General features: G+C 35.0%; 3 protein-coding genes across 6 annotated transcripts; 1 reads left to right on the top strand and 2 right to left on the bottom strand.

Annotated features, from left to right (window-relative positions):
• Nucleotides 1-478: 478 nt before the first annotated feature.
• Nucleotides 479-6,395, bottom strand: LOC124436180 (kelch-like protein 5). Of its 2 annotated transcripts, XM_046986126.1 has the most exons (5): nucleotides 4,700-6,395; nucleotides 1,607-1,940; nucleotides 1,339-1,516; nucleotides 1,110-1,217; nucleotides 479-938 (listed from the first exon to the last, which is right to left on the bottom strand). In XM_046986126.1, exons 1-2 carry the CDS (start codon nucleotides 6,268-6,270, stop codon nucleotides 1,925-1,927), a joined length of 1,587 nt encoding a protein of 528 aa, XP_046842082.1. In that variant the 5' UTR covers nucleotides 6,271-6,395; the 3' UTR covers nucleotides 479-938; nucleotides 1,110-1,217; nucleotides 1,339-1,516; nucleotides 1,607-1,924. The 2 variants fall into 2 exon arrangements, with proteins under 2 accessions (XP_046842082.1, XP_046842081.1); XM_046986125.1 differs by having other exon boundaries at nucleotides 1,339-1,940.
• Nucleotides 6,396-12,248: 5,853 nt separating this feature from the next.
• Nucleotides 12,249-23,243, top strand: LOC124436178 (probable ATP-dependent RNA helicase DHX35). Of its 2 annotated transcripts, XM_046986120.1 has the most exons (31): nucleotides 12,249-12,323; nucleotides 12,425-12,555; nucleotides 12,994-13,077; nucleotides 13,176-13,184; nucleotides 13,692-13,769; nucleotides 14,329-14,433; nucleotides 15,014-15,145; nucleotides 15,605-15,664; nucleotides 15,765-15,808; nucleotides 15,886-15,954; nucleotides 16,466-16,562; nucleotides 16,780-16,811; nucleotides 17,053-17,134; nucleotides 17,580-17,618; nucleotides 17,877-17,934; nucleotides 18,001-18,054; nucleotides 18,145-18,219; nucleotides 18,551-18,574; nucleotides 18,645-18,693; nucleotides 18,798-18,873; nucleotides 19,312-19,366; nucleotides 19,529-19,624; nucleotides 19,747-19,841; nucleotides 19,943-20,020; nucleotides 20,094-20,142; nucleotides 20,426-20,506; nucleotides 20,581-20,662; nucleotides 20,958-21,029; nucleotides 21,569-21,626; nucleotides 22,438-22,491; nucleotides 22,559-23,243. In XM_046986120.1, exons 1-31 carry the CDS (start codon nucleotides 12,284-12,286, stop codon nucleotides 22,595-22,597), a joined length of 2,097 nt encoding a protein of 698 aa, XP_046842076.1. In that variant the 5' UTR covers nucleotides 12,249-12,283; the 3' UTR covers nucleotides 22,598-23,243. The 2 variants fall into 2 exon arrangements, with proteins under 2 accessions (XP_046842076.1, XP_046842077.1); XM_046986121.1 differs by lacking the exon at nucleotides 22,438-22,491.
• On the bottom strand, nucleotides 21,521-24,736 carry LOC124436182. 2 transcript variants are annotated; one of them, XM_046986127.1, is made up of 5 exons: nucleotides 24,388-24,736; nucleotides 24,199-24,275; nucleotides 23,936-24,038; nucleotides 22,817-23,363; nucleotides 21,521-22,508 (listed from the first exon to the last, which is right to left on the bottom strand). In XM_046986127.1, exons 1-4 carry the CDS (start codon nucleotides 24,660-24,662, stop codon nucleotides 23,240-23,242), a joined length of 579 nt encoding a protein of 192 aa, XP_046842083.1. In that variant the 5' UTR covers nucleotides 24,663-24,736; the 3' UTR covers nucleotides 21,521-22,508; nucleotides 22,817-23,239. The 2 variants fall into 2 exon arrangements, with proteins under 2 accessions (XP_046842083.1, XP_046842084.1); XM_046986128.1 differs by having other exon boundaries at nucleotides 22,911-23,363.
• Between the last annotated feature and the right edge of the window lie 82 nt (nucleotides 24,737-24,818).

Here is a 24,818-nt window from a genome sequence, read left to right as displayed (position 1 = left end):
TACAAACACATCTTATACACAGTAAAAAGAAAAGAGCTATTTTAGCCCCAAAATGGGACCAAAATATTGACCCCAGGACGGCCCCATAATTTAGAGCCAATTTTGGCCCTATTCATTTTGCCAATTTAACCCCCCAAAACGTAGCTGAAACAGCCCCATGTAAGAGGACCAATTTAGCCTTATAGCGAGCCATTTTGCCCCTTTCAAGAACACTGAAATGGATTCTAGGATACACAAATAGATTCAGGAACACTGAAATGGATTCTAGGATACACAAATAGATTCAAGAACACTGAAATGGATTCTAGGATACACAAATAGATTCAAGAACACTGAAATGGATTCTAGGATACACAATTGGATTCCGCAATTGGACTCAGCTCTAGACAGAATTGCCAATTTAGCCCCATTATCTCATCAAATCGGCCATTGCTCAAAAGCAGCCTAGTGCCCAGGAAAGAAGTGAAACTAGCTAAAGTTTGCAATAAACAAGTCTCGTATAATATACACATGCACATAAATGTTTAACATCTTCAGTAAAACACCTTACACCAATAAACTTCACAAAATATGGAATTGAAATAAAACATGCTCGAATATAGCATGCGTGCCGGCTGGTGCATGCATCATTAGTTGGAGACATTTGATAAAACTCCAACCAAACTTTTGACAGAAGATGGGCACTTCTCTGGGATAATTTCCAATAATGCCATGTCAAGAAAGCTATAGACATTCTTGCCCTCAATGTATTTTATATTGTACATATAATATGTGGCCAAAAAAGCAACCAGAGCAACGCCAATCTTTTTGGTTGTTACATTGCACAAAACTATTCCTTCTGCCACCACATATAAAGTGTCATTTTGATAAAGGTCATCCCCTACCAAATTACAAGGTTGAATTTGTGTTCTTATCCTTTCATCAAGGAAAGCGCCATTCTACGATAAAAAGACAGCAGAAAATTTAGAAAATTAGCTTGAGACTGCACAATAATGTCTCAAGTGTCTACTTTCATTAAGGTTCACAAGTTACTTTTTGTTATGTGAGAAGCAAAAATGAAGTAGTATGGTAATACTCATTTTATAGTAAAGATTTAATGCCAGTCTTACCTTAACAACTTTGATAACAGCTTATTTAACATGAGGCGTCCCCTCTACTGTTTGGCTGCTTGAAGACAATTTGAGCGATTTTGATAGCTGCTCTACCAGCACATTCGCCTAAAAAATAGCACACACTACTACACAAATGTTGATCGAGAAACAACTGCTGATCCTTCTTAGTTTTATTTTCTTCAAGAGAATTTCTGATGTGCACGAAGTTGATTATCAGCTGAAATACCTTCTTCAAGGATATCACTGTCAATAGCATTGTGCATTTTGTTCAAGTCTTCTGAATGCATACCACCATTTTCTTCAGCATATGCCAACAGCCTGTGACGCCAGACTTTGTTGAAGTTTTCCTTTACCTGTGTAGCTACGTCTTTATTCCCCATAACTTTTGCAAATTCAGCGTTGATCTGTAGCAATACAATATAACAGCAGTTACCTATAAGCTTGCTAAACTTATGTACGTATTTTATGGGATAAGAATACTACTAGCTACTAACGCATAGCAGATTTTCTAAAGGAGGAAAATTTCAACAACTTCCACTATTCTTCTGACGTCTTCCAGGACAAGTGATCTCCTTGGAACATAGCATACAGCCATCAACTCCTGAATTTTTTCATGATCCTTTTTAGCTGACTGCCACTCTTTTTTATTTTTGATACCACTGCTGTAAGATCTTCACTTTCGCACGGCTCGGGAACGTTCGTCCAACAATGACTGTTCCTTTTCTTTGTTTTTTTGCCTTTAGTTTGCGAGACGTTGGTAACAGGCGTGTTAGATCTCTTTCTTTGCAATTTTTTGAATCGGTTATAGATTTTCATCTCAATAGATCCCTATAAAAGAAAGCTTTCATTTAAAAGTAGTAAAAGACAAGTAAATTTATTTTTTATCATTTAGAAAATACAGACACAAGCAGCCCATTACAACAAAAATGCATATAACATGGTCATAATGTAAATTTGCATCACATAGTTTGGAGTGGGGGATGGGATGAGAAGATGTGTACACTTGTCATCAAAATACTAAAGCCTAATTAACATATATTTGTATATAATTGTAGTAATTCTATCTGCGTTGAAGGCTCATATCAATTATAAGTGTATGAGAACGCGCGTAGTAATCGTAAGTAAGTTAATCGCAAAAAATGTGGAGTTCAGTCAAATCAAAAGAAATTGTGATTAGAAATAAATGGAGGATGCCACTATAATTGGTAAAATATACGAACGTAATAAATATGTAACAGAATTTAACAAAAAAGTCTGACATCCTTTGGCAACAAATACGTACTCACAGAAATCACATCCACTCTAGACAAGTAGTGACCTAAACCACACCCATGTTATTCCCAAACACACACCCCTAACAAAAAAATCGTGCATACACATCCCTGATTTAGATTTTTGTGTTAGTTAGTCACCCAGTTAGTGATTTTAGCAGGCATGATTATTAGAAATTGAGATGTGACGTCATTAAATGTATTTTTCATGCCTGTTAGCAAAAAGAACGTGTGGTTTCTTTAAAAAGAGATTTATAGAGGCAAGTTAAAACTTTGTAACTGCCCAAAATGCTTTACGAAGTACAAAATTTTAACTTGTCTGGATAAATCGTTTTAGAGAAATCATACATTCTTATTTTTGCTAACAGTAAAATACAATTAACGACATCACACATGTCAGTTATAAAAAATTCCTATTGCTTACAAGGAGCTAACATTCATGTGATCAACATTCATTATTATTTCACACATATGTACAATGAAACAAAACAAAACAATAATTGAACAAAATGTCATATTATAAACACTTTTAAGTATCATTTACCCGTGGCTTTGCGTTTGCATCTAATAGTGGATCCTTCAGGAATGGATATGATTCAACAATCATAAGTGCAAGCTTTACACTTTCTGTTTTACTGGGATTTGTAAATCTCAGCACAATTGTGCAGACACCTCAAATGAGCTCGTTAATTATATTTGGGTGTAAATACTCTGTTTTCAGCCCAGCTTCAACAGCATAAGAATAGAAAAACACAAAAATACTTGTTGTGACCTGTCTTCCCCCTCCCAAAAAATGGTTAGAGGCTATTTTAGGGGCAAGATAATGTCATAAAATTAGAAATACAATTGTGCTTTTGAAATTTGTAAAATGGCTAAAGAAATGGCCGTTGAGAGACTAACTCTAAAACAAAAGCTGATCATTCATCAGCTCACCTCTAAAAGGACTTAAACCTTAAGGACTTTTGTAAGCCTTCAACTTTAACCACCCACTTAAGCATAATATTCTTACTATTCTGTATAATAAATGAGCTGCTGTTAGTGTATTGTACTTACACGATTTGGAATTTTGTAGTTCCGTAACCAATCCTTAATCAAGTAAAATATTACTAAATTGCAAATTAGATTTTTAGAAGTACTTCAATTTCCAATTATTGAACAAATGACAATAAACTTGGATACTTTTGGGGTACTGGTATTTGCATTAAGAGCATTTGGCACTAAAAATTGCAAATGAGCTATTAATGAATGTTCACAACAAGTTTAAGTAGGAATGAGCTTAGGAGAGTGGTGTGAAGGAGCAGGACTTGTGGTGGTGCTGTTACTATTATCACTACAAAAAAATACAAATAAAACCAACAATAGAAATCTTATAATATTAATAAGGGGTAATAAGACTTCCACAAATGTCAGACATAATATGTATAAAGTAAAAGGTTTGAACCCGGGAGTGTTGTTACATGTTTGTAAATGTAGATCGTCCAGGTTGGTATAGTCCTGAGAAGGACTGTTTTTGTTGTTGTTGACTGACGTTTCGACAACCTTAGCGGTAGTCATCTTCAGAGTCAAGAAAATGTATAGCAACAAGTTATCAAAGTCTAATCTAAACTAGAGGACCCCACCCCGATTCGATGCAATCAATAAGTTGCTCTTGAACCAATTTGGCAACAATTGTAGAGCAAAAACAACCGTCATGGAGCCAAATAATAGACTGAAATGGCTTAGCCATATAATGGACTGAAATGGCTACGTTAAGGAATTTTTCTAAAGAATTTTCAAGCACAGACTTAAGCTAAAATTTACTTGGTATTCGACAGATATTGCAATTTTAGTATTAAGAGTGCAATCTTAAAGCAAGAGTAAACGGTGCGAGCAAAGTTTAGCAACAATCACCAAGTACACCCCTTCAACGAACAGAAAACTGTGTTTACATTCAATGGTTACTGTGAACACACTGGAATGGCTATATGTATCATACTATATTTCTCTATGCAGTATGGTTACTGCAAGCATGCTGAATTGGTTTTATCTATGGTCAACTGTCTATTGTCATTGATAAAAAAAATTATTAAATGAAGTAGGACATTAATGTGTTAGTCACATTTACAAATGGATTATTTAATGATTGCAAATGTTTTTGTTCCTGGTATTATTGAAAAATTTAACAAATAGCGATTTAATATTTTTAATTTTAGTGCAAGTAAGCAGTAAACTAAACTGAATATTAATAAGTTTATGTATATTTAACATTCAATGTAATGAAAATGAATTTTACTCAAATGTCAAATATATTTATTAACCATTACTGCTTATACATACTTTTTTCCCAACGGTAAAACTTCAGCAATGGCTACACTTCGTTGTTTATTCATTAAGGGAAGATATTTCCATGAAGAGCTGCTTCCCATTTTAAAATACTCCACTGATTTAAGATCTTTATTTTTATTATTCATGCCTCCCATGACAACAATTGTATCACCAGTTATAACTGCACAACACCATCTTCTCTTTTCCAGCATGGATGGTAAGACTGTGTTCTCACCTGTCTTAATGTCATACATAATAACACTGTTCAATATTTCTATTCCATCATAACCTCCAAGAAGAACAACTTGATCTCTCCATTGAACTGTTGCCATATCAGTCAATGGATGAGGTAATGAGGGCATTTCCTTAAATGTACGAGTCCTTGGATCAAACTCCAAAACACTGTTAAGAAGATCATCCCGTTTTCGCTCTCCTCCGAAAATCAGAACTTTATCATCAACAACTTCAGCTGCATGGCAAAACCGTGGTTCAGGCATATGACACAACTCTTTCAAAACATAAGATGTTGAACCTGTAATCTGTACTTCACTGATCATATCTGATATTTCTTTACCTACAATAGATCCTCCAATGTGAAGAATTTGTTGTTTACATACAACAGTTTGATGACCATTACATTCATAAGGTAGCTCACCATGAAATGTCTTCCATGTCAATGGTAACTGATTAAGATTCAAAGTTTCAATCGATCTGCAACCTTTTCCTCCGAAAACGAATATGTTATCATTATATATAAATGATGAAGCTTGGCTATGTATCTTTTCTAGTGATGCTATCTCAAACCATTTCTTCTCCTTCCATGAAAATATTTCAACACTTTTTGAGGAACCATATGGGTAGCCTCCAGCAATTAAAATATCATTTCTTACTGAGTTCATCACTAATTCAGTTGGTGATGTCAATGTTTGAATATGTTGTACATTTGTATTCATCTTTTCCAACATTTGAAACATCATGGCCTTCATTTCCATCATTTCTTTAGTGACTGTAGAAAGACTTTGCTGAACATCTTTCATTTCTTTCCTTGATCCCAACATTTCTTTCTGTAATTGGTCATTATGATCTTTATATGTTCGTTCAATTATTTCTTTTATCGCAGCAAAGTCGTGAGAAGCAATCTTTCTGTATTCGCATAATTCAGTTTCATGTTTAATCTTGTCTCGTTTGTTTATTTCCAGACCACAACGTTCATTAGAACACAACACTGGAGCAAAACCACAATTTTCAACATGTCTTTCAAGATCTTCTACATTTATAAATTCAGGACAACCACGACTAGCGTAGTCGCAGTTGATCTTTAACTTTGAAATCAAGTTATTTACAAAACGCGCTGGAAGAAGTGTAGCTACAGTTAAATTATCTTGACATTGAGGGCATCTTTGTGGATTAACTCGTAGATGTTCTTCAATACAGGAACGACAAAACATGTGTTGATTGTGGCACATTCTGGCATCTTTCATGACATTAAAACATATTGGGCAATGAACATCAACGTTGACAGAGCTTTCAAATCTTGATTCATCATATCCACTTGAAACGCAATCATTAGGACGACAAGCCATTTTATACGTTGTTGCATATAATTTGGTGTCAAAATCAATTAAAAATAACAAGAAATTATTGCTTAACTAGAAGATAAGTTGAAATTTTAAGTCGACGATTGATAAACGCGGAAGCTGTAAGCAATGAATATAACAACGCCTTACTCTTAATATAATGGGACACGTGCCTCCAAAAAATCTATTGTGCCCCCAAGTGCTTCCCCCTATTTAAATTTTGGAAAGAGGTCTTTGTCTTGGTATGCAGCATTAGAAATTGAGAAAGGAAATTGTCATGGCGTCAACAAAACTTTTATGGAACTGGCATAACTTCACTACTTTACAGGGACGCATTCCATGAGCTTTGCAAACTAGTTGCATTGCATTTACGCTTTTTGTGTTGTCAGCCTTCATTGCTTGAAATTGCGAAAAAAGTCAACAATACCTCAAGAGAAATTCAAATACGGAAGGAAGAAAAAGTGACACTTGTGGTGTTAGTCTTGAGTCACATTACATTATATGTCATCGAACTTTATGAGATCGTAGACAAGTACACTCGGAGGAAAACGTGGCAACACACAAAAATTCACAAATAGCGTTAACTAAGTCTAAGGTTTATGAAAATGGTTTACAAAACTGCAATTCTTAAAGTATTTTGATATGAAAATATATGATTATAATTAATAGTCATGTTTGTAAATGATGATCGTCCAGGTTAATAAAGTCCTGAGAAGGACCGTTTTTTGGATATTTCTTAACGTTTTCTGCAGCCATAAAAACAAACAACGTATCTAGCTGTAATTTTACACGGAAAATTTTTTCTTCGCATGGGATCAAAGACATAAACCAAAAACAATAAAAAAACTTTGGCAAAAAATTAGTTTGTTCTTATTTCTTCAACAATTGTATATTGGTTTTCACAACATGCTTTCGAGAAAAAGAAGTAACAATTTATAGTAGTCGCCATCGAGGTATTTAAAAGAAGAAATGTAAAAATGTTACAATACCTAAAATGCCGAAAATTGCCTTTCTGTCTGCAAATAATCAACTAGACCTTTCGAATTTTCCGACTAAGGACGTTGAAACGACCTGCTCATCAAAAATATCAAGTCTCCGAATGCTCTTCTTCTGTCAATTTTACAACATTGTTTTTACAACTAGTTAAATAAAGTCATATTTTCAATATTTTATCAAAAATTATTTTATCTAGCTAATATGTAGCCACAAGTTTTTCATGAAATAGGACTGGTTAGAGAAAAATGATCTTTACAGGGAGACACCAACCGTTAGCGACTTTTGTGGGGAAGGGGTGGGTGGACGTCGCTGCGATCTCTCTCGATCTGCTACCCTTCAAATACACTACTGTTTTTAAAAAATTACTTATCGGTTAACGTGTTCGTAAGCCCTTAACTTATTACATGTCATATGTTGTTGTTGTTGTTCGTCCATCGCAAGCGATGATGACCTTGACAAGTTAACTCAAGTAGGTGGTGTTGTCAAGACGTATGCAAGAATTTATTATAGTGAGGAAAAGCTGGCGGACGTCAACCTCACTCTTCTCTAAAATCACATGGAGGCAATGGCAAGACAGTGTCGAGACGACTGGTGGTGACCTCAGATGCAGGAGTATTCGGTTACTGCTAGATGTTATGCAGTCCATCAACGGAGCTCCACCTGGAACCAGACAAGGATAGTTTGGGACAGCAAATTACCAAAACGGAACAAGATGGATGGAGGATGAAGGCAGCACAATGGCGAGTCATGGCAGAGAGACCCTGGGACCAACTAACCTACCAGAAAAGACAGCACCTGGTCTAAACACACTGTTCTCCAGCAGTTTAAAGAACACGTCTAGCCGGCACATAACTCACAAGATGCTCTTGAGAGACCAGGTATCGAACATACAACGGCCATGAATCGCCATGTGTTACCTTTGATGTTTTGGCAATGCTGTCAACCTCTCAAAGATGGTTGGATGAGATAACTTCTCAGAGATGGAAAGATGAGATCACTTTGTCTAAGCACGTCGCTGGCAGTACTGTCTACGGCATTACAGATAGCAAATGTTGATCATTATGACGATGATTACAAATGGCCAGACTCTTACATGTCATATAGCTAATACATAACAACATTATGCATTTTTTCTAGTTTAATGTAATATGAACGAGTTCTTAATTAGTAATAATGTTCAGATACTTTGTTGAAAATTTTCTTGTTTATACATAATTTTGTCAAAATAGTAAAACTTCAGCAATGGCTCCCGTCGTGGTTCATTTATTGAAGGAAGATATGTCCATGAAAAACTTCTTCTCATTTTTAAACACTTCACTAATTTAAGATTTACATTTGTATCACTCATACCAAATTAAAAATTTAAGAATAAAATTAAGAATTTCTGGGGAAAAACAAATTGTTTTGCACGTTGGGGGTATTTTATTTATGAATTTTAGGGACATAAGCGCCTTCCATTCAAAATAAAAGTATTGAGAAAGAGGGTGAGGGAGCTGGAATTGTTGCTTTTTCTTCCATTACAACGACTAATTGTGTTTGAGACAGGATGCGTACATGAAGGTAAAATGAAGGTTTTGAAATAGTACGACTACTGTAAAGACACTGGGACAGCTATGTCTATCATACGATATTTCTCTATATAGTATTGTTAAGGTGGGCACATTGGAACAGTTTCGCGTAAGTAAACTGTACTGGGATGGTAATTTTAAGTATTTAACTTATTACATATACTTTAACTAATTACTGATTAATGAAATTTATAATTTAGTATAACAACAAAATGAAGTCTTTATGACACAATTCATAATGTGAGTAGTCATATGTGGTGACCATACTCTTACTTAAACATAATTTTGTCCAAAAGGTAAAAGTTCAGCTATGCATGAAGATCGTGGTTGATTCATTGAAGGAAGATATTTCCATGAAGAACTGCTGGTAATTTCAAAACACTCCACCGATTTAAGACGTTCATCTTTTTCATTCACACCTCCCATGACAACAACTGTATCACCTATTATAACAGCACGACACCACCTTCTCTTTTCCAACATTGATGGTAAGACTGTTATCTTATATGTTTTACTGTCATACATGATGACACTGTTCAATTTTTCTCTTCCATCATAACCTCCAAGAAGAACAATTTGATCTCTCCATTGAACTGCTGCCATATCAGTCAATGGACGAGGTAATGGAGGCATTTCCTTACATGTAAGAGTCCTTGGATCAAACTCAAAAACACTGTTAAGAAGATCACCCTCTTTTCGCTCTCCTCCGAAAATCAGAACTTTAGCATTAACAACTTCAGCTGCATGACAAAACCGTGGTTCAGGCATATGGCACAACTCTTTCAAAACATGAGATGTTGTACCAATAAGCTGTACTTCACTGATCAGATCAGATTCTCCTTTATCCTTAATATATCCACCAATGTGAAGAATTTGTTGTTTATATACAACAGTTTGATGACCCAAATACTCATGAGGTAGCTCACCATGAAGTGTCTTCCATGTCAATGGTAACTGATTTAGATTCAATGTTATAATTGATCTGCAACCTTTTCCTCCGAAAACGAATATATTATCATTATGTATAAATGATGAAGCTTGACTATGTATCTTTTCCATTGATGCTATCTCAAACCATTTCTTCTCCTTCCATGAAAATATTTCAACACTTTTTAAGGAATCATATGGGTAGCCTCCAGCAATCAAAATATCACTTCTTACTGAGTTCAACAACATTTCAGTTGGTGATGTCAATGTTTGAACATGTTGTTCATTTATATTCATCTTTTCCAACATTTCAAACATCATGGCTTTCATTTCTTTCATTTCTTTGGTCAATGTAAAAAGATTTTGTTGAACATCTTTTATTTCTTTCTTTGATTCCATCATTTCTTTGGTCACTGTAGAAAGATTTTGTTGAACATCTTTTATTTCGTTTCTTGATTCCATTATTTTTTTCTGTATTTGGTCATTATGATCTCTAAATTTTCGTTGAAACGTTTCGCTAATCACTCGAAAGTCGTGAGAAGCCATCTTTCTGTATTCGCATAACTCAGTTTCATGTTTTATCTTGTCTCGTTTGTTTATCTCAAGACCCCAACGTTCATTAGAGCATAACACTGGAGCAAAAGCACAATTTTCAACATGTCTTTCAAGATCTTCAACGTTGATAAATTCTGGACAACCACGATTAGCGTAGTCGCAGCTTATCTTAAACTTTGAAATCAAGTTGTTGACAAAACGCGCTGGAAGAAGTGTAGCTACAGTCAAATTATCTTGACATTGAGGACATCTTTGTTCATTGACTCGTAGATGTTCTTCAATACAGGAACGACAAAAATTGTGTTGATTATGGCACATTCTGGCATCTTTCATGACATTTAAACATATTGGGCAACGAAAGTCGGCGTTAACAGAGCTTTCAAATCTTGATTCATCATATCCACTTGAATCGTAATCATTGGGGCGATAAGCCATTTTTTACGTTGTCGCATATAATTTGATGTCAAAATCAATCGACAAAGACAAGAAATTATTGGTTCACAAGAAGATAAGTTGAAATTCTCCGTCGACGTTTGATAAACACGACGGAAGTTAAAAGCCAAGATTAATAACGCCTAGGTTTATATTTTAAAATATTTATGCAAAACAAAACCAAGACAAAAAAGATAAAACAAAATAACTCAATGAAGCAGATCTACAAAAGACATAAACAATTTGGTAAGTGAAGTGAATGAATTCAAACAAATGAAGTTTTAGTCAATACCATGACGTTGGATGGAATTGTGAACTGTTTTAAAAAAGATATATGGAAAATTTGAATAATTGTTTCAGAACAAATGAAGAAGGTTCTGTTTTACATAACAGAAAGAAACGATCTTAGGCTACAAGAAAAGATCTTGCTTGAGAAAGAAGCTATATGTTAAAAGTTTTGCAAACAAAAACGGTATTCTCACCACTCACCCTTACTTTTAGATCACTCAACTTTATTTGACTCTGAAGATGACTACCGCTAAGGTTAACGAAACGTCAGTCAACAACAACAAAAACAGTCCTTCTCAGGACTATACAAACCTGGATGATCTAAATCTACAAACAGTTGTAACGATACTCCCGGGTTCAAACCATTTACTTTAGAAACGATATTGTTGTTGCCGTGACACTAAAAACCAGTGTTGCCAGATGAAATTTTAAAATATTCATGCTAGCTGCGTCAAAAGTTCACAAAAATGGCAAAAAGTTCATATTACATCTAATTTTTAAGATCGGAAGTTAACGGAAACTCTCGGACTAACTCGGACATTCCCGGAAATTGTCAAAAACGCCAAATTACCGGAAATTACCGGAAAACATCGGATTAACTTAAAAATCCTCGTTGTTTTGAAAGAATTGTCAAGCTACGAAGATTGCCCTTTTATTGAACTATGATTTATCTATACTTTCGTTATGAATATAATGAAAATACATGAATTCATAAAATTTTGAAAAGTTCACAAAAAGTTCACAAACTTTTAATGTTCATGAAATGTAAATGAAAAGAGCAAAAAGCTCACAAAACTGTGAACTTTGTTCACGATCTGGCAACACTGGTAAAAACTAACGAGAATAGATTTCAATATCGGTACATGATTATTTGTTTCATTTGCCCTGCAACTGTTGTGGGAAAAAAATTCTATAGACATACGTAATAACGTTGGTGTGTAAAAAGTCCTCGATCTCTCTCATGTCATCCACACTTCTGTGAACAGAACTGAGAACGATACGTTTGTCGGCCAGTTATATGATATCACATAAGACATACTCAAAACAAACTGTTGCTATCACCCTGAATGTACATATCTTCCAGCATTTTAGATAGTTGTGTTTCATGTACAGACTAACTTTTCCAACATTTGAAAGAGCATGGCTTTCATTTCTTTCATTTCTTTGGTCAATGTAGAAAGATTTAAATCCTTGAGATTATCGCTTTGGATTATAGGTTAACTTATCTCCATATATCCGTAATTTTCTTAAATATGGCGGCTGGAGGGATGAGATTGCAGTTTTGGAAACCAGGTAACAAACTACTTAAGTTCTTCGTAACAACTTATTCTGACAGTCTCGAAGCTTTCTTTACTTCACTAAAAACCTCCTTGCTTTCTTTTTATGAATTTTAGGGACAGAAGCGCCTTCCATCCAACATGAAAGGACTGATAAAGATGGCGAGGAAGCTGGAGTTGTTGCCTTTCCCAGTGATGTTGTGTCATCGTCTATCGCGAGATTGCGTCAACGATTACCTGTGTTTAAGGTAGGTAAGAGGGCATGCATTTAACTTCATCCAACATCCTAAGTTTATTAAAATAGTGAAATATCTTCAATTCAGGTCAACAATTTGGATTGTTGAGCTCTGAAGTCTTTTATAGTGATGGTCGTAATTGTTTGCAAGTTAACACATGCATCAAGGAACTTAAATCTTCTTGCCCCTCCCCCCTTAGGTTATTTACCTGGTTAGTTACAACAGTTACTATCAATGTAGATGTAGACTAACTGTGCAGACATTGATGTGAAATGTTGAATGTTCTTATAGACAAAATTCTTGACCTTTTGCAACTGGTACACTATATAAGTAAGACAAGACATTATTGCCAAATGTGTTGGCTGGCTATGGTAGTGAATCAGTGCAGTTCAATGATTTCCCTCCTGTTTCATATGTTAACATTAAAGTGAAATCATTCATATTTTTTAGCATCGTACAAACATTTTATATCTTGTTGAAAAATACCAGACAGTCATAATTGTTGGTGAAACTGGTTGTGGTAAATCAACACAGGTTTGCTTCTTTTCTATCCATTAGATTGTCACATTTAATAAATTCCATTTTCATTGAAGGCCACTAACCAAAGTTAATTGATTTTCTATTTCTTTTAGATCCCTCAGGTAAGCACTGTAACAAATGATGACAAACTAATGATATGAACATGGTGATGTACATGGTTGCACTTGGCTATCCATTGTTACACATTGCTATTCATGTTTATCCATTTTTATTAATTTCTATTCATTATTATCTGTTGCTATCTGTTGTTATCCATTGCTATCCATTGTTAACTATTGCTATGCACTGTGATCTATTGCTATCCATTTTTATCCATTGCTATCCATTATTATCCATTGCTATCCATTGTTACCCATTGCTATTCATTGCTATTCATGTTTATCCATTTTTATTAAATTCTATTCATTATTATCCGTTGCTATCCGTTGTTATCCATTGCTATCCATTGTTATCTATTGCTATCTGTTGCTATCCAAACTTCACAAGATCTTAGAAAATGGTCAATAATGTACTTTGAAACATAGCTATTATTTTGAATTTGTAAATTACATAAACATTGTGTTTGTAAGAAGTCATTAATGTCGAAATGTTTTTCTACAATCTTACAGTATTTATTTGAAAGTGGTCTTGCTTCACATGGCAAAGTTATTGGTGTAACTCAACCAAGAAGAGTTGCTGCAACATCAGTAAGTGAAAAATAGAAATTACCGTCTAACATTAGTCCATGATCTGATAAAAACATTTATTACTTATTGACTAAACAAAGGGAAACAATGTGTTTTGTTTAGTCAAGACCTTGGTTTTTGCCCAAAGCAAAGTCCAGGGTAAGCAAAACACATTGCTTTCCTGAGTTCTCAGTCAATAAGTTTTTTATTCTTTGGTGATTGTCAAAGAGAAAATTGAAAACAACTTCAATAAACATAATACCTACTGATACTTTTGTAAAAGAATATGTAAGTAACATAGTTAAAAAAAATACTTTGGAAAAATTCATGCCATATTTTGGTGAACTTCGAAAAATGCCATATATTACATTTTATCTTTGTTATGATTGGTTGGAACTTTGACCAATGCCATATATTACATTTTATCTTTGTTATGATTGGTTGGAACTTTGACCAATGCCATATATTACATTTTATCTTTGTTATGATTGGTTAGAACTTTGAGAAAGCAGTTCTTTTCTGGCAGAATTTCTTTTACTTACAGGATCCATATCATTTTTTTTGTTGTTGTAATCATCAGGTTGCTATGCGTGTTGCTGAGGAAAGAGGAACCATGATTGGTCAAGAAGTTGGTTATCACATACGATTTGATGACTGTACTGACCCACAGAAAACTGCCATCAAAGTAAGGAAATTTATTGAAAATAGTGCTGTGTTTTTTTTTCTCGAGTTATGTTGATATTCAGTACCTCTACTTACATTTCTATGCATGGAACCAAACTTTCCTTTTCCATTAACCCTTTCCCATCCAACCTCTGCTCTTCCTATTCCTCCATCCCCCATGCTTTCCCTTTTCCTCCTTTCCCTCCTTTCCTCCTATTTTCCCTCCTATTCCTCCCCTTTTCCCATTTTCCCTTTCTTTTCCTTCCTATTCTTCCCCCCTATCTCCTATTTATCCTTCCTCCTTTCCTATTCCTCCACCCCTTTCTTCCTATTTTCCTTTCTTTCTTCCTTCCTTCATCTCCTATTTATCCAACCTCCACTCTTCCTACTTCCCAACCCTCTTTCTTCTGAGTCCAAGAACCCTCTTTCTTCTTCTTTCTACAACCTTACTCTAACCTCAAACCTCACCACCATCCTATGTCCTCAACATCCCCTCTCTCTATATCCATGCCAGTCCTATGTCCTCAACATTCCCTCTCTCTATATCCATGCCAGTGTAAGTAAATTTAACATGCTTTAATCTAAAGACGTTAAAATTTTAGTTTGTAACAGATGGAATGTTAATCCGTGAAATGATGGCGGATCCTTTACTAACGAAGTACAGTGTAATAATGTTAGATGAAGTACACGAGAGGACGTTATACACTGACGTCATTTTGGGTTTGCTCAAAAAGGTTTGCCAATATATTTGTTTGTGAAACTCAGGCCCAGGTTCAGTAGATTGATATGCGCTGTTGTTCGCCTATTGCGTAGCTATGTAATTGTAAGGAGGTTTGAATACTGCTTTTTGTTGAAAAGTTTCGTTGTTTTGGGCTTTTAGAGTTTGTCCTTTTTGGAAAACATCAAGAAGATTTATGCTTTTCGCATGAAATCGATAAAAATTCGTCTTTTATGGTTTTCAACTGTTGCTAAACTAAAACTTCATTATCTGTTGGTTAGCAAATGGAATAAAACGTTAACTCAAACTTATCAAAAATTCATTTTCACAAAGAATTAAAATCGCCTTTTAAACACGCTTGAGAAAGTTACTATCGATCCAATGGAGAGTGCAGGCTTTGCAACTTTCCCGTCTGATGTAAAATTTTGCTTTTGTGTTGCTTTTTTTCAAAACTTTTTACTTTTCGCGTCAATAGATACAAAAGAAACGAAAAGATCTTAAACTCATCGTGACATCAGCAACAATGGATGCAGAGGTTAAAAGTGACTTTTCTCATGTTTTATACGTTGTTATCCAATCATGAGCCTTGTAATAAATCTTTGATAATGACGTCTTACTATTGCTAAACTCTGTAGATGTTCAGAGACTTTTTTAACACAAACATATCCAAGGATAAAAGGTTTGTTCTGTAATAACGATGATAAAGTGTTTTGCTTGATGTGAATTTCTGAGTTTTTCATTGGCTTATTTTTTTAGCAAAGATACGGCTGCAATTCTGTCTGTCGAAGGACGAACATTCCCTACTGAAATCTACTATGTCTTAAGGTAAAACGAAATTTTTTTTTAAAACTGCCACTCAATGCTAACTTACATAGCACAATTTATGTTACGTGAAATATTGTTTATCAAGAGAGAGATGTATGCCATAGTTAAATGTTGTTTATCAAGAGAGAGATGTATACCATAGTTAAATGTTGTTTATCAAGAGAGAGATGTATACCATAGTTAAATATTGTTTATCAAGAGAGAGATGTATACCATAGTTAAATGTTGTTTATGAAGAGAGAGATGTATACCATAGTTTAATGTTGTTTATCAAGAGAGAGATCTACAGACTGTTTTTGTGTTGTTGACTGACGTTTCGACAACCTTAGCGGTAGTCATCTTCATCTTTTTTTTTGACTCTGAAGAGGACTACCGCTAAGGTTGTCGAAACGTCAGTCAACAACAACAAAAACAGTCTTTCTCAGGACTATACTAACCTGGACGATCTACATCTACAAACATGTAACGATACTCCCGTGTTCAAACCATTTACTTCATTATCTTTTATCAGTCCAGTTGCTGACTACATAAAGGCCAGTGTCGATGCCGTCATAGGAATACATTTGGAACAAGAACCAGGAGATGTTTTAGTGTTTTTAACCGGTCAAGTAAGAATATATATTTTTGCTATTCGTGTACCATAAGACAGGAGAAGTTGAGAGAAAGATGCCACAATTATTTGTGCAAGGGAAGATAGTGTCACAAGCGGTTTATGAGTGTATAAATTTTCACACATGTAATTAAATAGTTTGAAATCAATCAGACGAAACAATAAGTTTTCCTACAAACGTACAAAATGTTGGTAATGTTTTATACTTTATGTAGGACGAAGTTGAAAGCGCTGTGTCCATGATCATGTGAGTTGGTTAAAATCATCCAATTTTCGCAATGACAAAGTCAGCTCGAATTTTTAGTTCAGCGAAGTTGAGAAAACTATAATTTATTTCTTTACCAAAAGTGAAAGTCATATTTTTATTGGTTTTGCATAGTAAGTGTAGAATTATGTTGCGACACTGAATTTTGTCAAAATTTTGTGTCATAATGCTTCCATTTCAATAAAGAGAAAGTCCGTGTACTTCAATTGTTCTTTTATTTCAGTGAAAAAGCAAGGACATTACCAAAAGGTCATGGATTTCTGAAAGTGCTGCCTATTTACAGTGGTTTATCTCATGCCGAACAGGTTTTTGATGCTAGAGTCATATGCTAGAACAGGTTTTTGATGAACAGGTTTATCTCATGCTAAACAGGTTTTTGATGCTAGATTCATATTCTAGAACAGGTTTTTGATGCTAGAGTCATATGCTAGAACAGGTTTTTGATGCTAGAGTCATATGCTAGAACAGGTTTTTGATGAACAGTTTTATCTCATGCTGAACAGGGTTTTGATGCTAGAGCCAGCTCTCGTTCAATAAAACTTGTATAGAGAGCTTTGTTAAGCGGTGGAGGGGGATAGCTGACAAAGTTGAGATGTATTACGATGGAAAGGGGGTGGCTTTGAGTGACTGAGTGAAATTCTGTTGCGAGAGGTTCTTTTCTTTTAGAAGATTGTTTTTAATAGTACAGGTTGTGCTAATGATGATCGTCTGTAAAGTGAACTGACTGTGATATTTTTATATTTGTTACAGATGCGTATATTTGAACGTTCAAAACCAAAAGAACGCAAGGTAGGAATTTCTAACAGAAAAATTAAGACTTTGTCGTGATGACAAATCTAAAGATTGTTTTAAAAATAGCATGCATTTGCCATGGTGAATGGTCAATTGTAAAAAAGTTCTTTTTAGAACTATTCACATATCTTTTGTTTGTTTTCATGAACTTCTTCAACGTATTTGCTTTCGTTTTGTTGTGAAACATTCAAGCGATCTTCTTCATTGTTTATCGAGCAAAACATGAAAATAATTTGAAAATCCTTTTAATTGAAGGTTGTTGTTGCAACAAATATCGCCGAGACGTCGTTAACTATCGATGGAATAGTTTACGGTAAAGATTTTTGACTGATGGTTGCCCTCATCTTCTCCATCAATATTTAAAATTTTTTGTTTATAGTTGTCGACTGTGGTTTTGTCAAGATAAAAACATACTCAGTCGATACAGGACTTGGTAATTATATTTATCGGTTAATTGCTTGTAGGCTTCAACAGATATGCGATCACAAATGAAATGTTTTGATCGATATTATTGAATCTGTAGAATCCCTTGTCGTTGTACCAGCATCGCAAGCATCCGCTGACCAGAGGGCCGGTAGAGCGGGGCGCGTGCGATCAGGTATGTAAACAACTTCAATCTTTAAAGAACTATCGATGTTGCCTAGGAAATCTTAAGATAAAAAAATTTTCCTGTCCTGCATTAACCTGTATGGAGAGAGCTGTTTCTTGCCTGTCTTCCAGGTCCTCTACCCCCGGTATTCTACTCTTAACAAAAGGCCCTCTTCCCCCGGTATTCTTCTCTTAACAAAAGGTCCTTTACACACGGTTTTGTACTCTTAACAAAAGGTCCTCTACCCCCCGGTGTTGTACTCTTAACAAAAGGTCATTTACCCGCACAACTTTTCTTGTTTTTATATTTTTTTAATCTTTGACGATTGTATTTCTTACAGGAAAAGCATACAGATTATACACAGGTAACTTCCATCTTTGTTTTCCACAAAATCTATCATTCATCAATTATGAGAAAATCTTTATTTTATTCAGAGGACGCATTTCATAATCTCTCTCCAGCTGGTATTCCTGAGATGCAAAGGTGACTGACCGTCCTTACATTTTGTAAATGTTTATTACGTAAAGGTGATGTTTGTTTTTTCAAGATGTGGATGAAGAATTTAAATGCTTTTTATTTGTTATCAGAACTAATTTAGCTCCAGTGATACTGCAGCTGAAATCCATGGGAATCGACAATGTTTTGAGATTCGATTTTTTAGCGGTAAGAATTATATTTTAACGAAATTTGATCTTCCTACTTTCTGATATAAAAATTCTCTCGCATATTTATAATGTAACATAGGAACACACTTCTCCATGACTGACTACACTATAAAGTAAATGGTTTGAACCCGGGAGTTTCGTTACATGTTTGAAGATGTAGATCGTCCAGGCTAGTAGAGTCCTGAGAAGGACAGTTTTTGTTGTTGTTGACTGACGTTTCAACAACCTTAGCGGTAATCATCCTCTTTCGACTTTGAAGTTGACTACCGCTAAGGTTGTCGAAACGTCAGTCAACAACAATATCAACTGTCCTTCTCAGGACTCTACTAACCTAGACGATCTACATCTACAAACTTGTGACTACACTACAGTGTACACCTCTCTATGACTGACTACTGGGTTAATATGAACAGTATTTGTATTGCTTTTACTTTAGAGGCCTCCAGCCGAGCATATGATAAGAGCACTGGAACTGCTTTATGCTCTAGAAGGTATGAATATGGAAAGACAGAAATGATTATGGAAGCATTGCACTGTGACACAGACTGTTGGGTATTTGTTTAGGGTATATGTGAATAAGAAAGGATTTATGTGAATAAGAAAGGATATATGTGAATAAAAGACCATGACGTGGTATATTTTTATGTTTTTAGCTTTAGACGATGACGGTTGTCTTACAACGCCACTCGGTGTAAACATGGCCGAGTTTCCTCTAGAACCAAATCTGGCAAAAATGCTCTTGGTTTCAGGTAAAAGGATGATGTTTTATGTATTTCTTGGTAGAATTTACTTTGAGTGATGTCGCTCTTGAGTGTATTATCTACCGCTCTTACTAAGATTAAATCTGAGATTATGTTTTGAAATTTTCCAGGCGAGTTTGGTTGCTCTGAAGAAATACTGACAATAGCCGCGATACTTCAAATAAAAAATGTCTTTGTGACACCGTCCAACGAAAAGAGAGCATCGGTATTGCCTGTTTTTAAAACGAGAAGCTTTTTTGTTGAGCAAGTTTTATTGGTTTAAAGTACATTGAAAAATGAACATTGATTTTGGATGCTTTAATTTAGGCACGAGCGAAGCTGAAGTTCTCTGTTTACGAAGGCGATCATTTAACTTTACTAAATGTGTACCAAAGCTTTCTTCAGGTATTTTTGTCCATGACAATGTAAGATGTCACTATAGATTTGGGTATGAACACAATCACGGTTTTTTTGACAGCACAAGAAAAACTCAAAATGGTGTCATGAAAATTTTCTTAACTATAAAGGTGTGTGGAGGCAATAAAGAAGTATGAGTCTTGTTGCTTGGCAACAGTAGTCAGAAGTCACTCAACAGCAAGTAGATGTGAAAGCACTTTCTCGTTTTGTGCAGGCCTCCATTAAACATAAATCTCAATTTCTTTCTTGGTCACTTAATATTTCGTATGGAAATTGGTGCCCGTTGACATCCCTTATGGTAAAGTGGTAAACGCTACTAGGGGTCCCCTCCCTTGGTACATCCGTTACCGAATAACTTTGGTTTTCAAATGTGTTGCTTGAATCTTTCTAAAGGTCTTTGTCACGCTATCAAGATTCGAGAACAACTCAAGCGTCTTATAAAGTCATTTGGTGTGGCCTTGAGGTCTGTTGAAGGTAAACGAGTCTTTAACCAGTGAAATTTTGTGAACTTCTTTTAACTCCAGCATGTTCTTTCTCTGCTTGTACAGACGACCCAACTCCCATTTTACGTTGCATTGTCAAGGGATTTTTTGCTAATGCAGCCAGACTCCACGCCGACGGCACTTACAGGTGACAAAATGACATAAAACATGTTTAGTTAGAATTACTTTCGGATTTAGGATTTAAGATTTGACTCGGTTTTGTTTCAGGAGTATCAGAGAACATGTTTAGTTAGGATTACTTTCGGATTTAGGATTTGACTCGGTTTTGTTTCAGGAGTATCAGAGAACACGTTTAGTTAGGATTACTTTCGGATTTAGGATTTAAGACTTGACTCGGTGTTATTTCAGGAGTATCAGAGAACATGTTTAGTTAGGATTACTTTGGGATTAAGGATTTAAGATTTGACTCGGTTTTGTTTCAGGAGTATCAGAGAAAATCACCCACTTTACATTCATCCAACATCTGTGTTGTATACAGAGAAACCACCTCAATGGTAAAAATATAAGCTTTTAAAAAATATTTTTTCCACCAAAGCCAAAAAAACGCAATGCATTGAATATTCATGGGAGTTTGCTCTTTCTATAATACCACATATGTGCAATGAAATCCACCTTTCCGACGGTAGACACACGTGTCAAAAATACGAGTTCGAATTACAAAATTCGGACAATCAAATGGTCGGACACAGTATTGTTTTTGTAGAATAATATCGATAAAATGGTAAGGAGAGGCTTTTGAATTTTGGGGTTTTTGTGAATATGATTCTAGTTATTCGTTCTGTATTTCTAAAATAAGATTTAAAAATGCCCCAAGAACATCTTCTTTCGTTTTTAGCCACTATTTTACATATACACTATTTTATGTGTATATGTCCGACCATTTGGTTGTCCGACATTTGTAATTTGATTTCGTATTTTTGACACATGTGTCTACCGTCGGAAAGGTGGATTTATACACATCAAAATAGAGTCAGGTGCACGTAAAAAATTTTCTCGATCTTTTCTTTTTTTGTTTTTTTTTCTTTATGTACAGGATCGTATATCACGAGTTGCAACAAACATCGAAGGAATTTATGCGAGATATAACTGTGGTATGATGGAGTTCTAAATTAAATGTTTGTACATGAAGATCGTTGATATTGACTTACGTTTCAACAAGCTCAGCTGTGCGTCTACGGTACGTTTGTTCCTCATTTGACTCTGAAGATGACTACCGCTAAGGTTGTCGAAACGTCAGTCAACATAAACACAAATAGTCTTTCTCATGACTATACTAACCTGGACGATCTACATCTACAAACATGTAACGATACTGCCGGGTTCAAACCATTTACTTTAGAGTTCTAAATTATTCCTCATTGAAAAGCGAGTACGTTAATCGACGATTGTTTATAATCAGCAGTTTTCATAATCAGTAACGTTTTATATCCACCGCATGTTTTCAATTTAACAGACCCCCAGTTGAACGTGGGTGATAGCAAAAATTGAGCGGCGCACCTAGTAAGACCTGGGGACAGGTTTCCTCTGCAAAGCCAAGATATCGTGTCCCATTGGATAGTTACTTTTAATTGTCGGTGACTGCAGTTTCTTTAGGATGAAATAAACTTTGTTATCTTTATTTTTCTTCTGGGAGGAGAGGGTGATCTGGCTCTTTTGTAACCCGACTTAGCTGTGACTTATTCATTATTTTTATTTAATAACAGTTCGTGTTTTCCTTCGGAATAACGTCTCAATTAGGTCATTTAAAAGTTTTCTCAATAAATAGTTTTGCTTGTACGTTCAAACAGCTGTAGATATCTGCTCTTCATTTGTAAAACAATTCCATGAGCGTCGTGCTTGTTTGAAGACTGGGTTTGAGCCATTGAGTAAACATGACAGGATCCTTCGTTTTTTCTTTTCTAGATCCAGTCCTCTTGGCTGTATGAACTTGCTCCTCATTATTATGAATACGGCACTGTAAGCAGCTTTGTGGTCTATAGAAGTGAATGAGCACCAGTTTAATATAAATGATATTTCGTTGTAGGCTCGAGAATTAGCAGCAAAAAGAGCCAAACATGAATAGAGATGACAGTGGTTCTGCTGATGAGGGATACTTATGGATATTTATGGATGAGGTTTGAATTCACAATAAAACATAAGGAGGAGCAGAGGGATGATGATGATTTCTATTGAAGAGTAGAGCATTATTTGAAAAGTACTAATGTCTTTCATCCAAAAACTCTTCTTTATACTACTACTCAATTTGACTGTTAGCCAAACAAGTCCCTATTGCTTGATGTACCATGTCTTTTCCTGAGCTCAACCTGGCCTTTGTTGTCCACATTTCTTCCCAAGAATTGTGCTCACTGAGCTTACGAGAAGAATTTTTTAAATACCTTCTCTGGAACATGAACTGTTGTTTTAAAACTGTCACTTTGAATTAACAATGATCCAGTTTTTCATGGTCCAGAAACATTAACAATGATCCAGTCTTTCATGGTCCAGAAACATTGACACTTCTTTAAGTCTCCCTAAAGTGGATAAATTGTATTTTTATATACTGTCTTACATCATGTGCAGTTCTGGGATGAACTTAGTAAAATGTATGATACGACTATGGGATACAGTGACTTAATCTGTGTCTCTATGTATGTCATAAAATAAATAGTAACAATTGTGAAATCTACATATTTATGCAATAGCAAATGTTTTGGATACTTTGGATTCAATCTATTTTACCACTTATTTGAGTGAGCATGGAATTATCTTTCCATTTTTTTGCCAATGTCTTGAAATACAATTTGTCATCATATCGTATGTTAGTAACTAAATCCTTCGTTTGTTCATATCTATGAATTGAATCATTAAGGAACACAGAAGTTTGCCAACAGTTTTCCTACGTGGAAAATATTGTTTATTATACGATCTTGTCAGAATAAATATACTTTCTGTTGCAATGAATTCAAATGTACAGAGAAGGATTCAAGAATATTGGAATGGGTTCAAAGATACTGGAATGGATTCAAGAACACTGGAATGGATTCAAGGATACACAATTGGATTCAAGGATACACAATTGGATTCAAGGATATACAAATGGATTCAAGAACACTGGAATGGATGGATTCAAGGATACACAAATAGATTCAAGAACACTGGAATGGATTCAAGAATACACAAATGGATTCAAGAACACTGGAATGGATTCAAGAATACACAAATGGATTCAAGAACACTGGAATGGATGGATTCAAGGATACACAAATAGATTCAAGAACACTGGAATGGATTCAAGGATACACAAATAGATTCAAGAACACTGGAATGGATTCAAGAATACACAATTGGATTCAAGGATATACAAATGGATTCAAGAACACTGGAATGGATTCATGAAAATAAGAATGAATTCAAAGGATACAAATTTGAATACCCAGTAGTGATATCAATTATGCATTCAAACAACATTGTCAATGGTGGACTGTTCACATTGCCTTTACAGAAATCATCTAAATCAAACTTGTCTAAAGAGAAGGAAATAAAAATTGTCTCACTTCACTAACAGTGTAGGAAAAGTAGATAATTAAAGTGTGGACCTTTGACAAGCTATAAAATGGTGGAAGAAGGGGCTTGTCAAAGGTGACTACTTCATCCCAAAGGTTCTATACCAGTTATTCACCTCACCTGAGCTATATGTAACTATCTCCAACAACGTAGCTTGAGCAGTTTGTAAACCATCTTGTAGTCCTTCAAATGTTTTCCTGACAAGTAAAATAAGCACATATTTACTTCCTTGAGTCCAATGTGTTTGAAAGCTCCCGGTGGTGAATTTAACAATTTTTTTAATAGTCAATGACTCAATGTAATACTTACATCACATTATTGAGTTTCTTCATTTTGTCGTTCAAGCATTTAGTTATTTTATAGATAACACGTTTTTTCACGTCGGGAAAATCGTTCATGAATTCGGACGGAAATTCCGCCTCTTCACAACACGTTAGTTGTTCATGAAGATTCAAGAAGGATTCTAGTATTTCATTTGAAGATTTTTTCGTCATTTCCCATTCTTGCACTGTCTTTTCCACTAATTTTAAGGTATCTTTCACAAACTTTTCGACGGTAGCCATGTTATCGTATTTCGCTGCCATTGTGTTGATTAGACTTTAGGACAAGGATAAACGGGAAAAGCTAAAAAATGCAAAGGATTTATCCACTTTCTATGGTTGATTGAGATTCGAGAAAAAACTGAGTTTAAATTTTGAATATTGAAACTCCAATTCTGATTTCAGTTGCCACCATTGCAG

The sequence above is a fragment of the Xenia sp. Carnegie-2017 genome, unplaced genomic scaffold, assembly GCF_021976095.1.
Source record: "Xenia sp. Carnegie-2017 unplaced genomic scaffold, XeniaSp_v1 HiC_scaffold_16, whole genome shotgun sequence".
Taxonomy (NCBI): domain Eukaryota; kingdom Metazoa; phylum Cnidaria; class Anthozoa; order Malacalcyonacea; family Xeniidae; genus Xenia; species Xenia sp. Carnegie-2017.
Note: the sequence above shows the minus strand (reverse complement) of the source record. Positions and strands in the feature narration are given on the sequence as shown.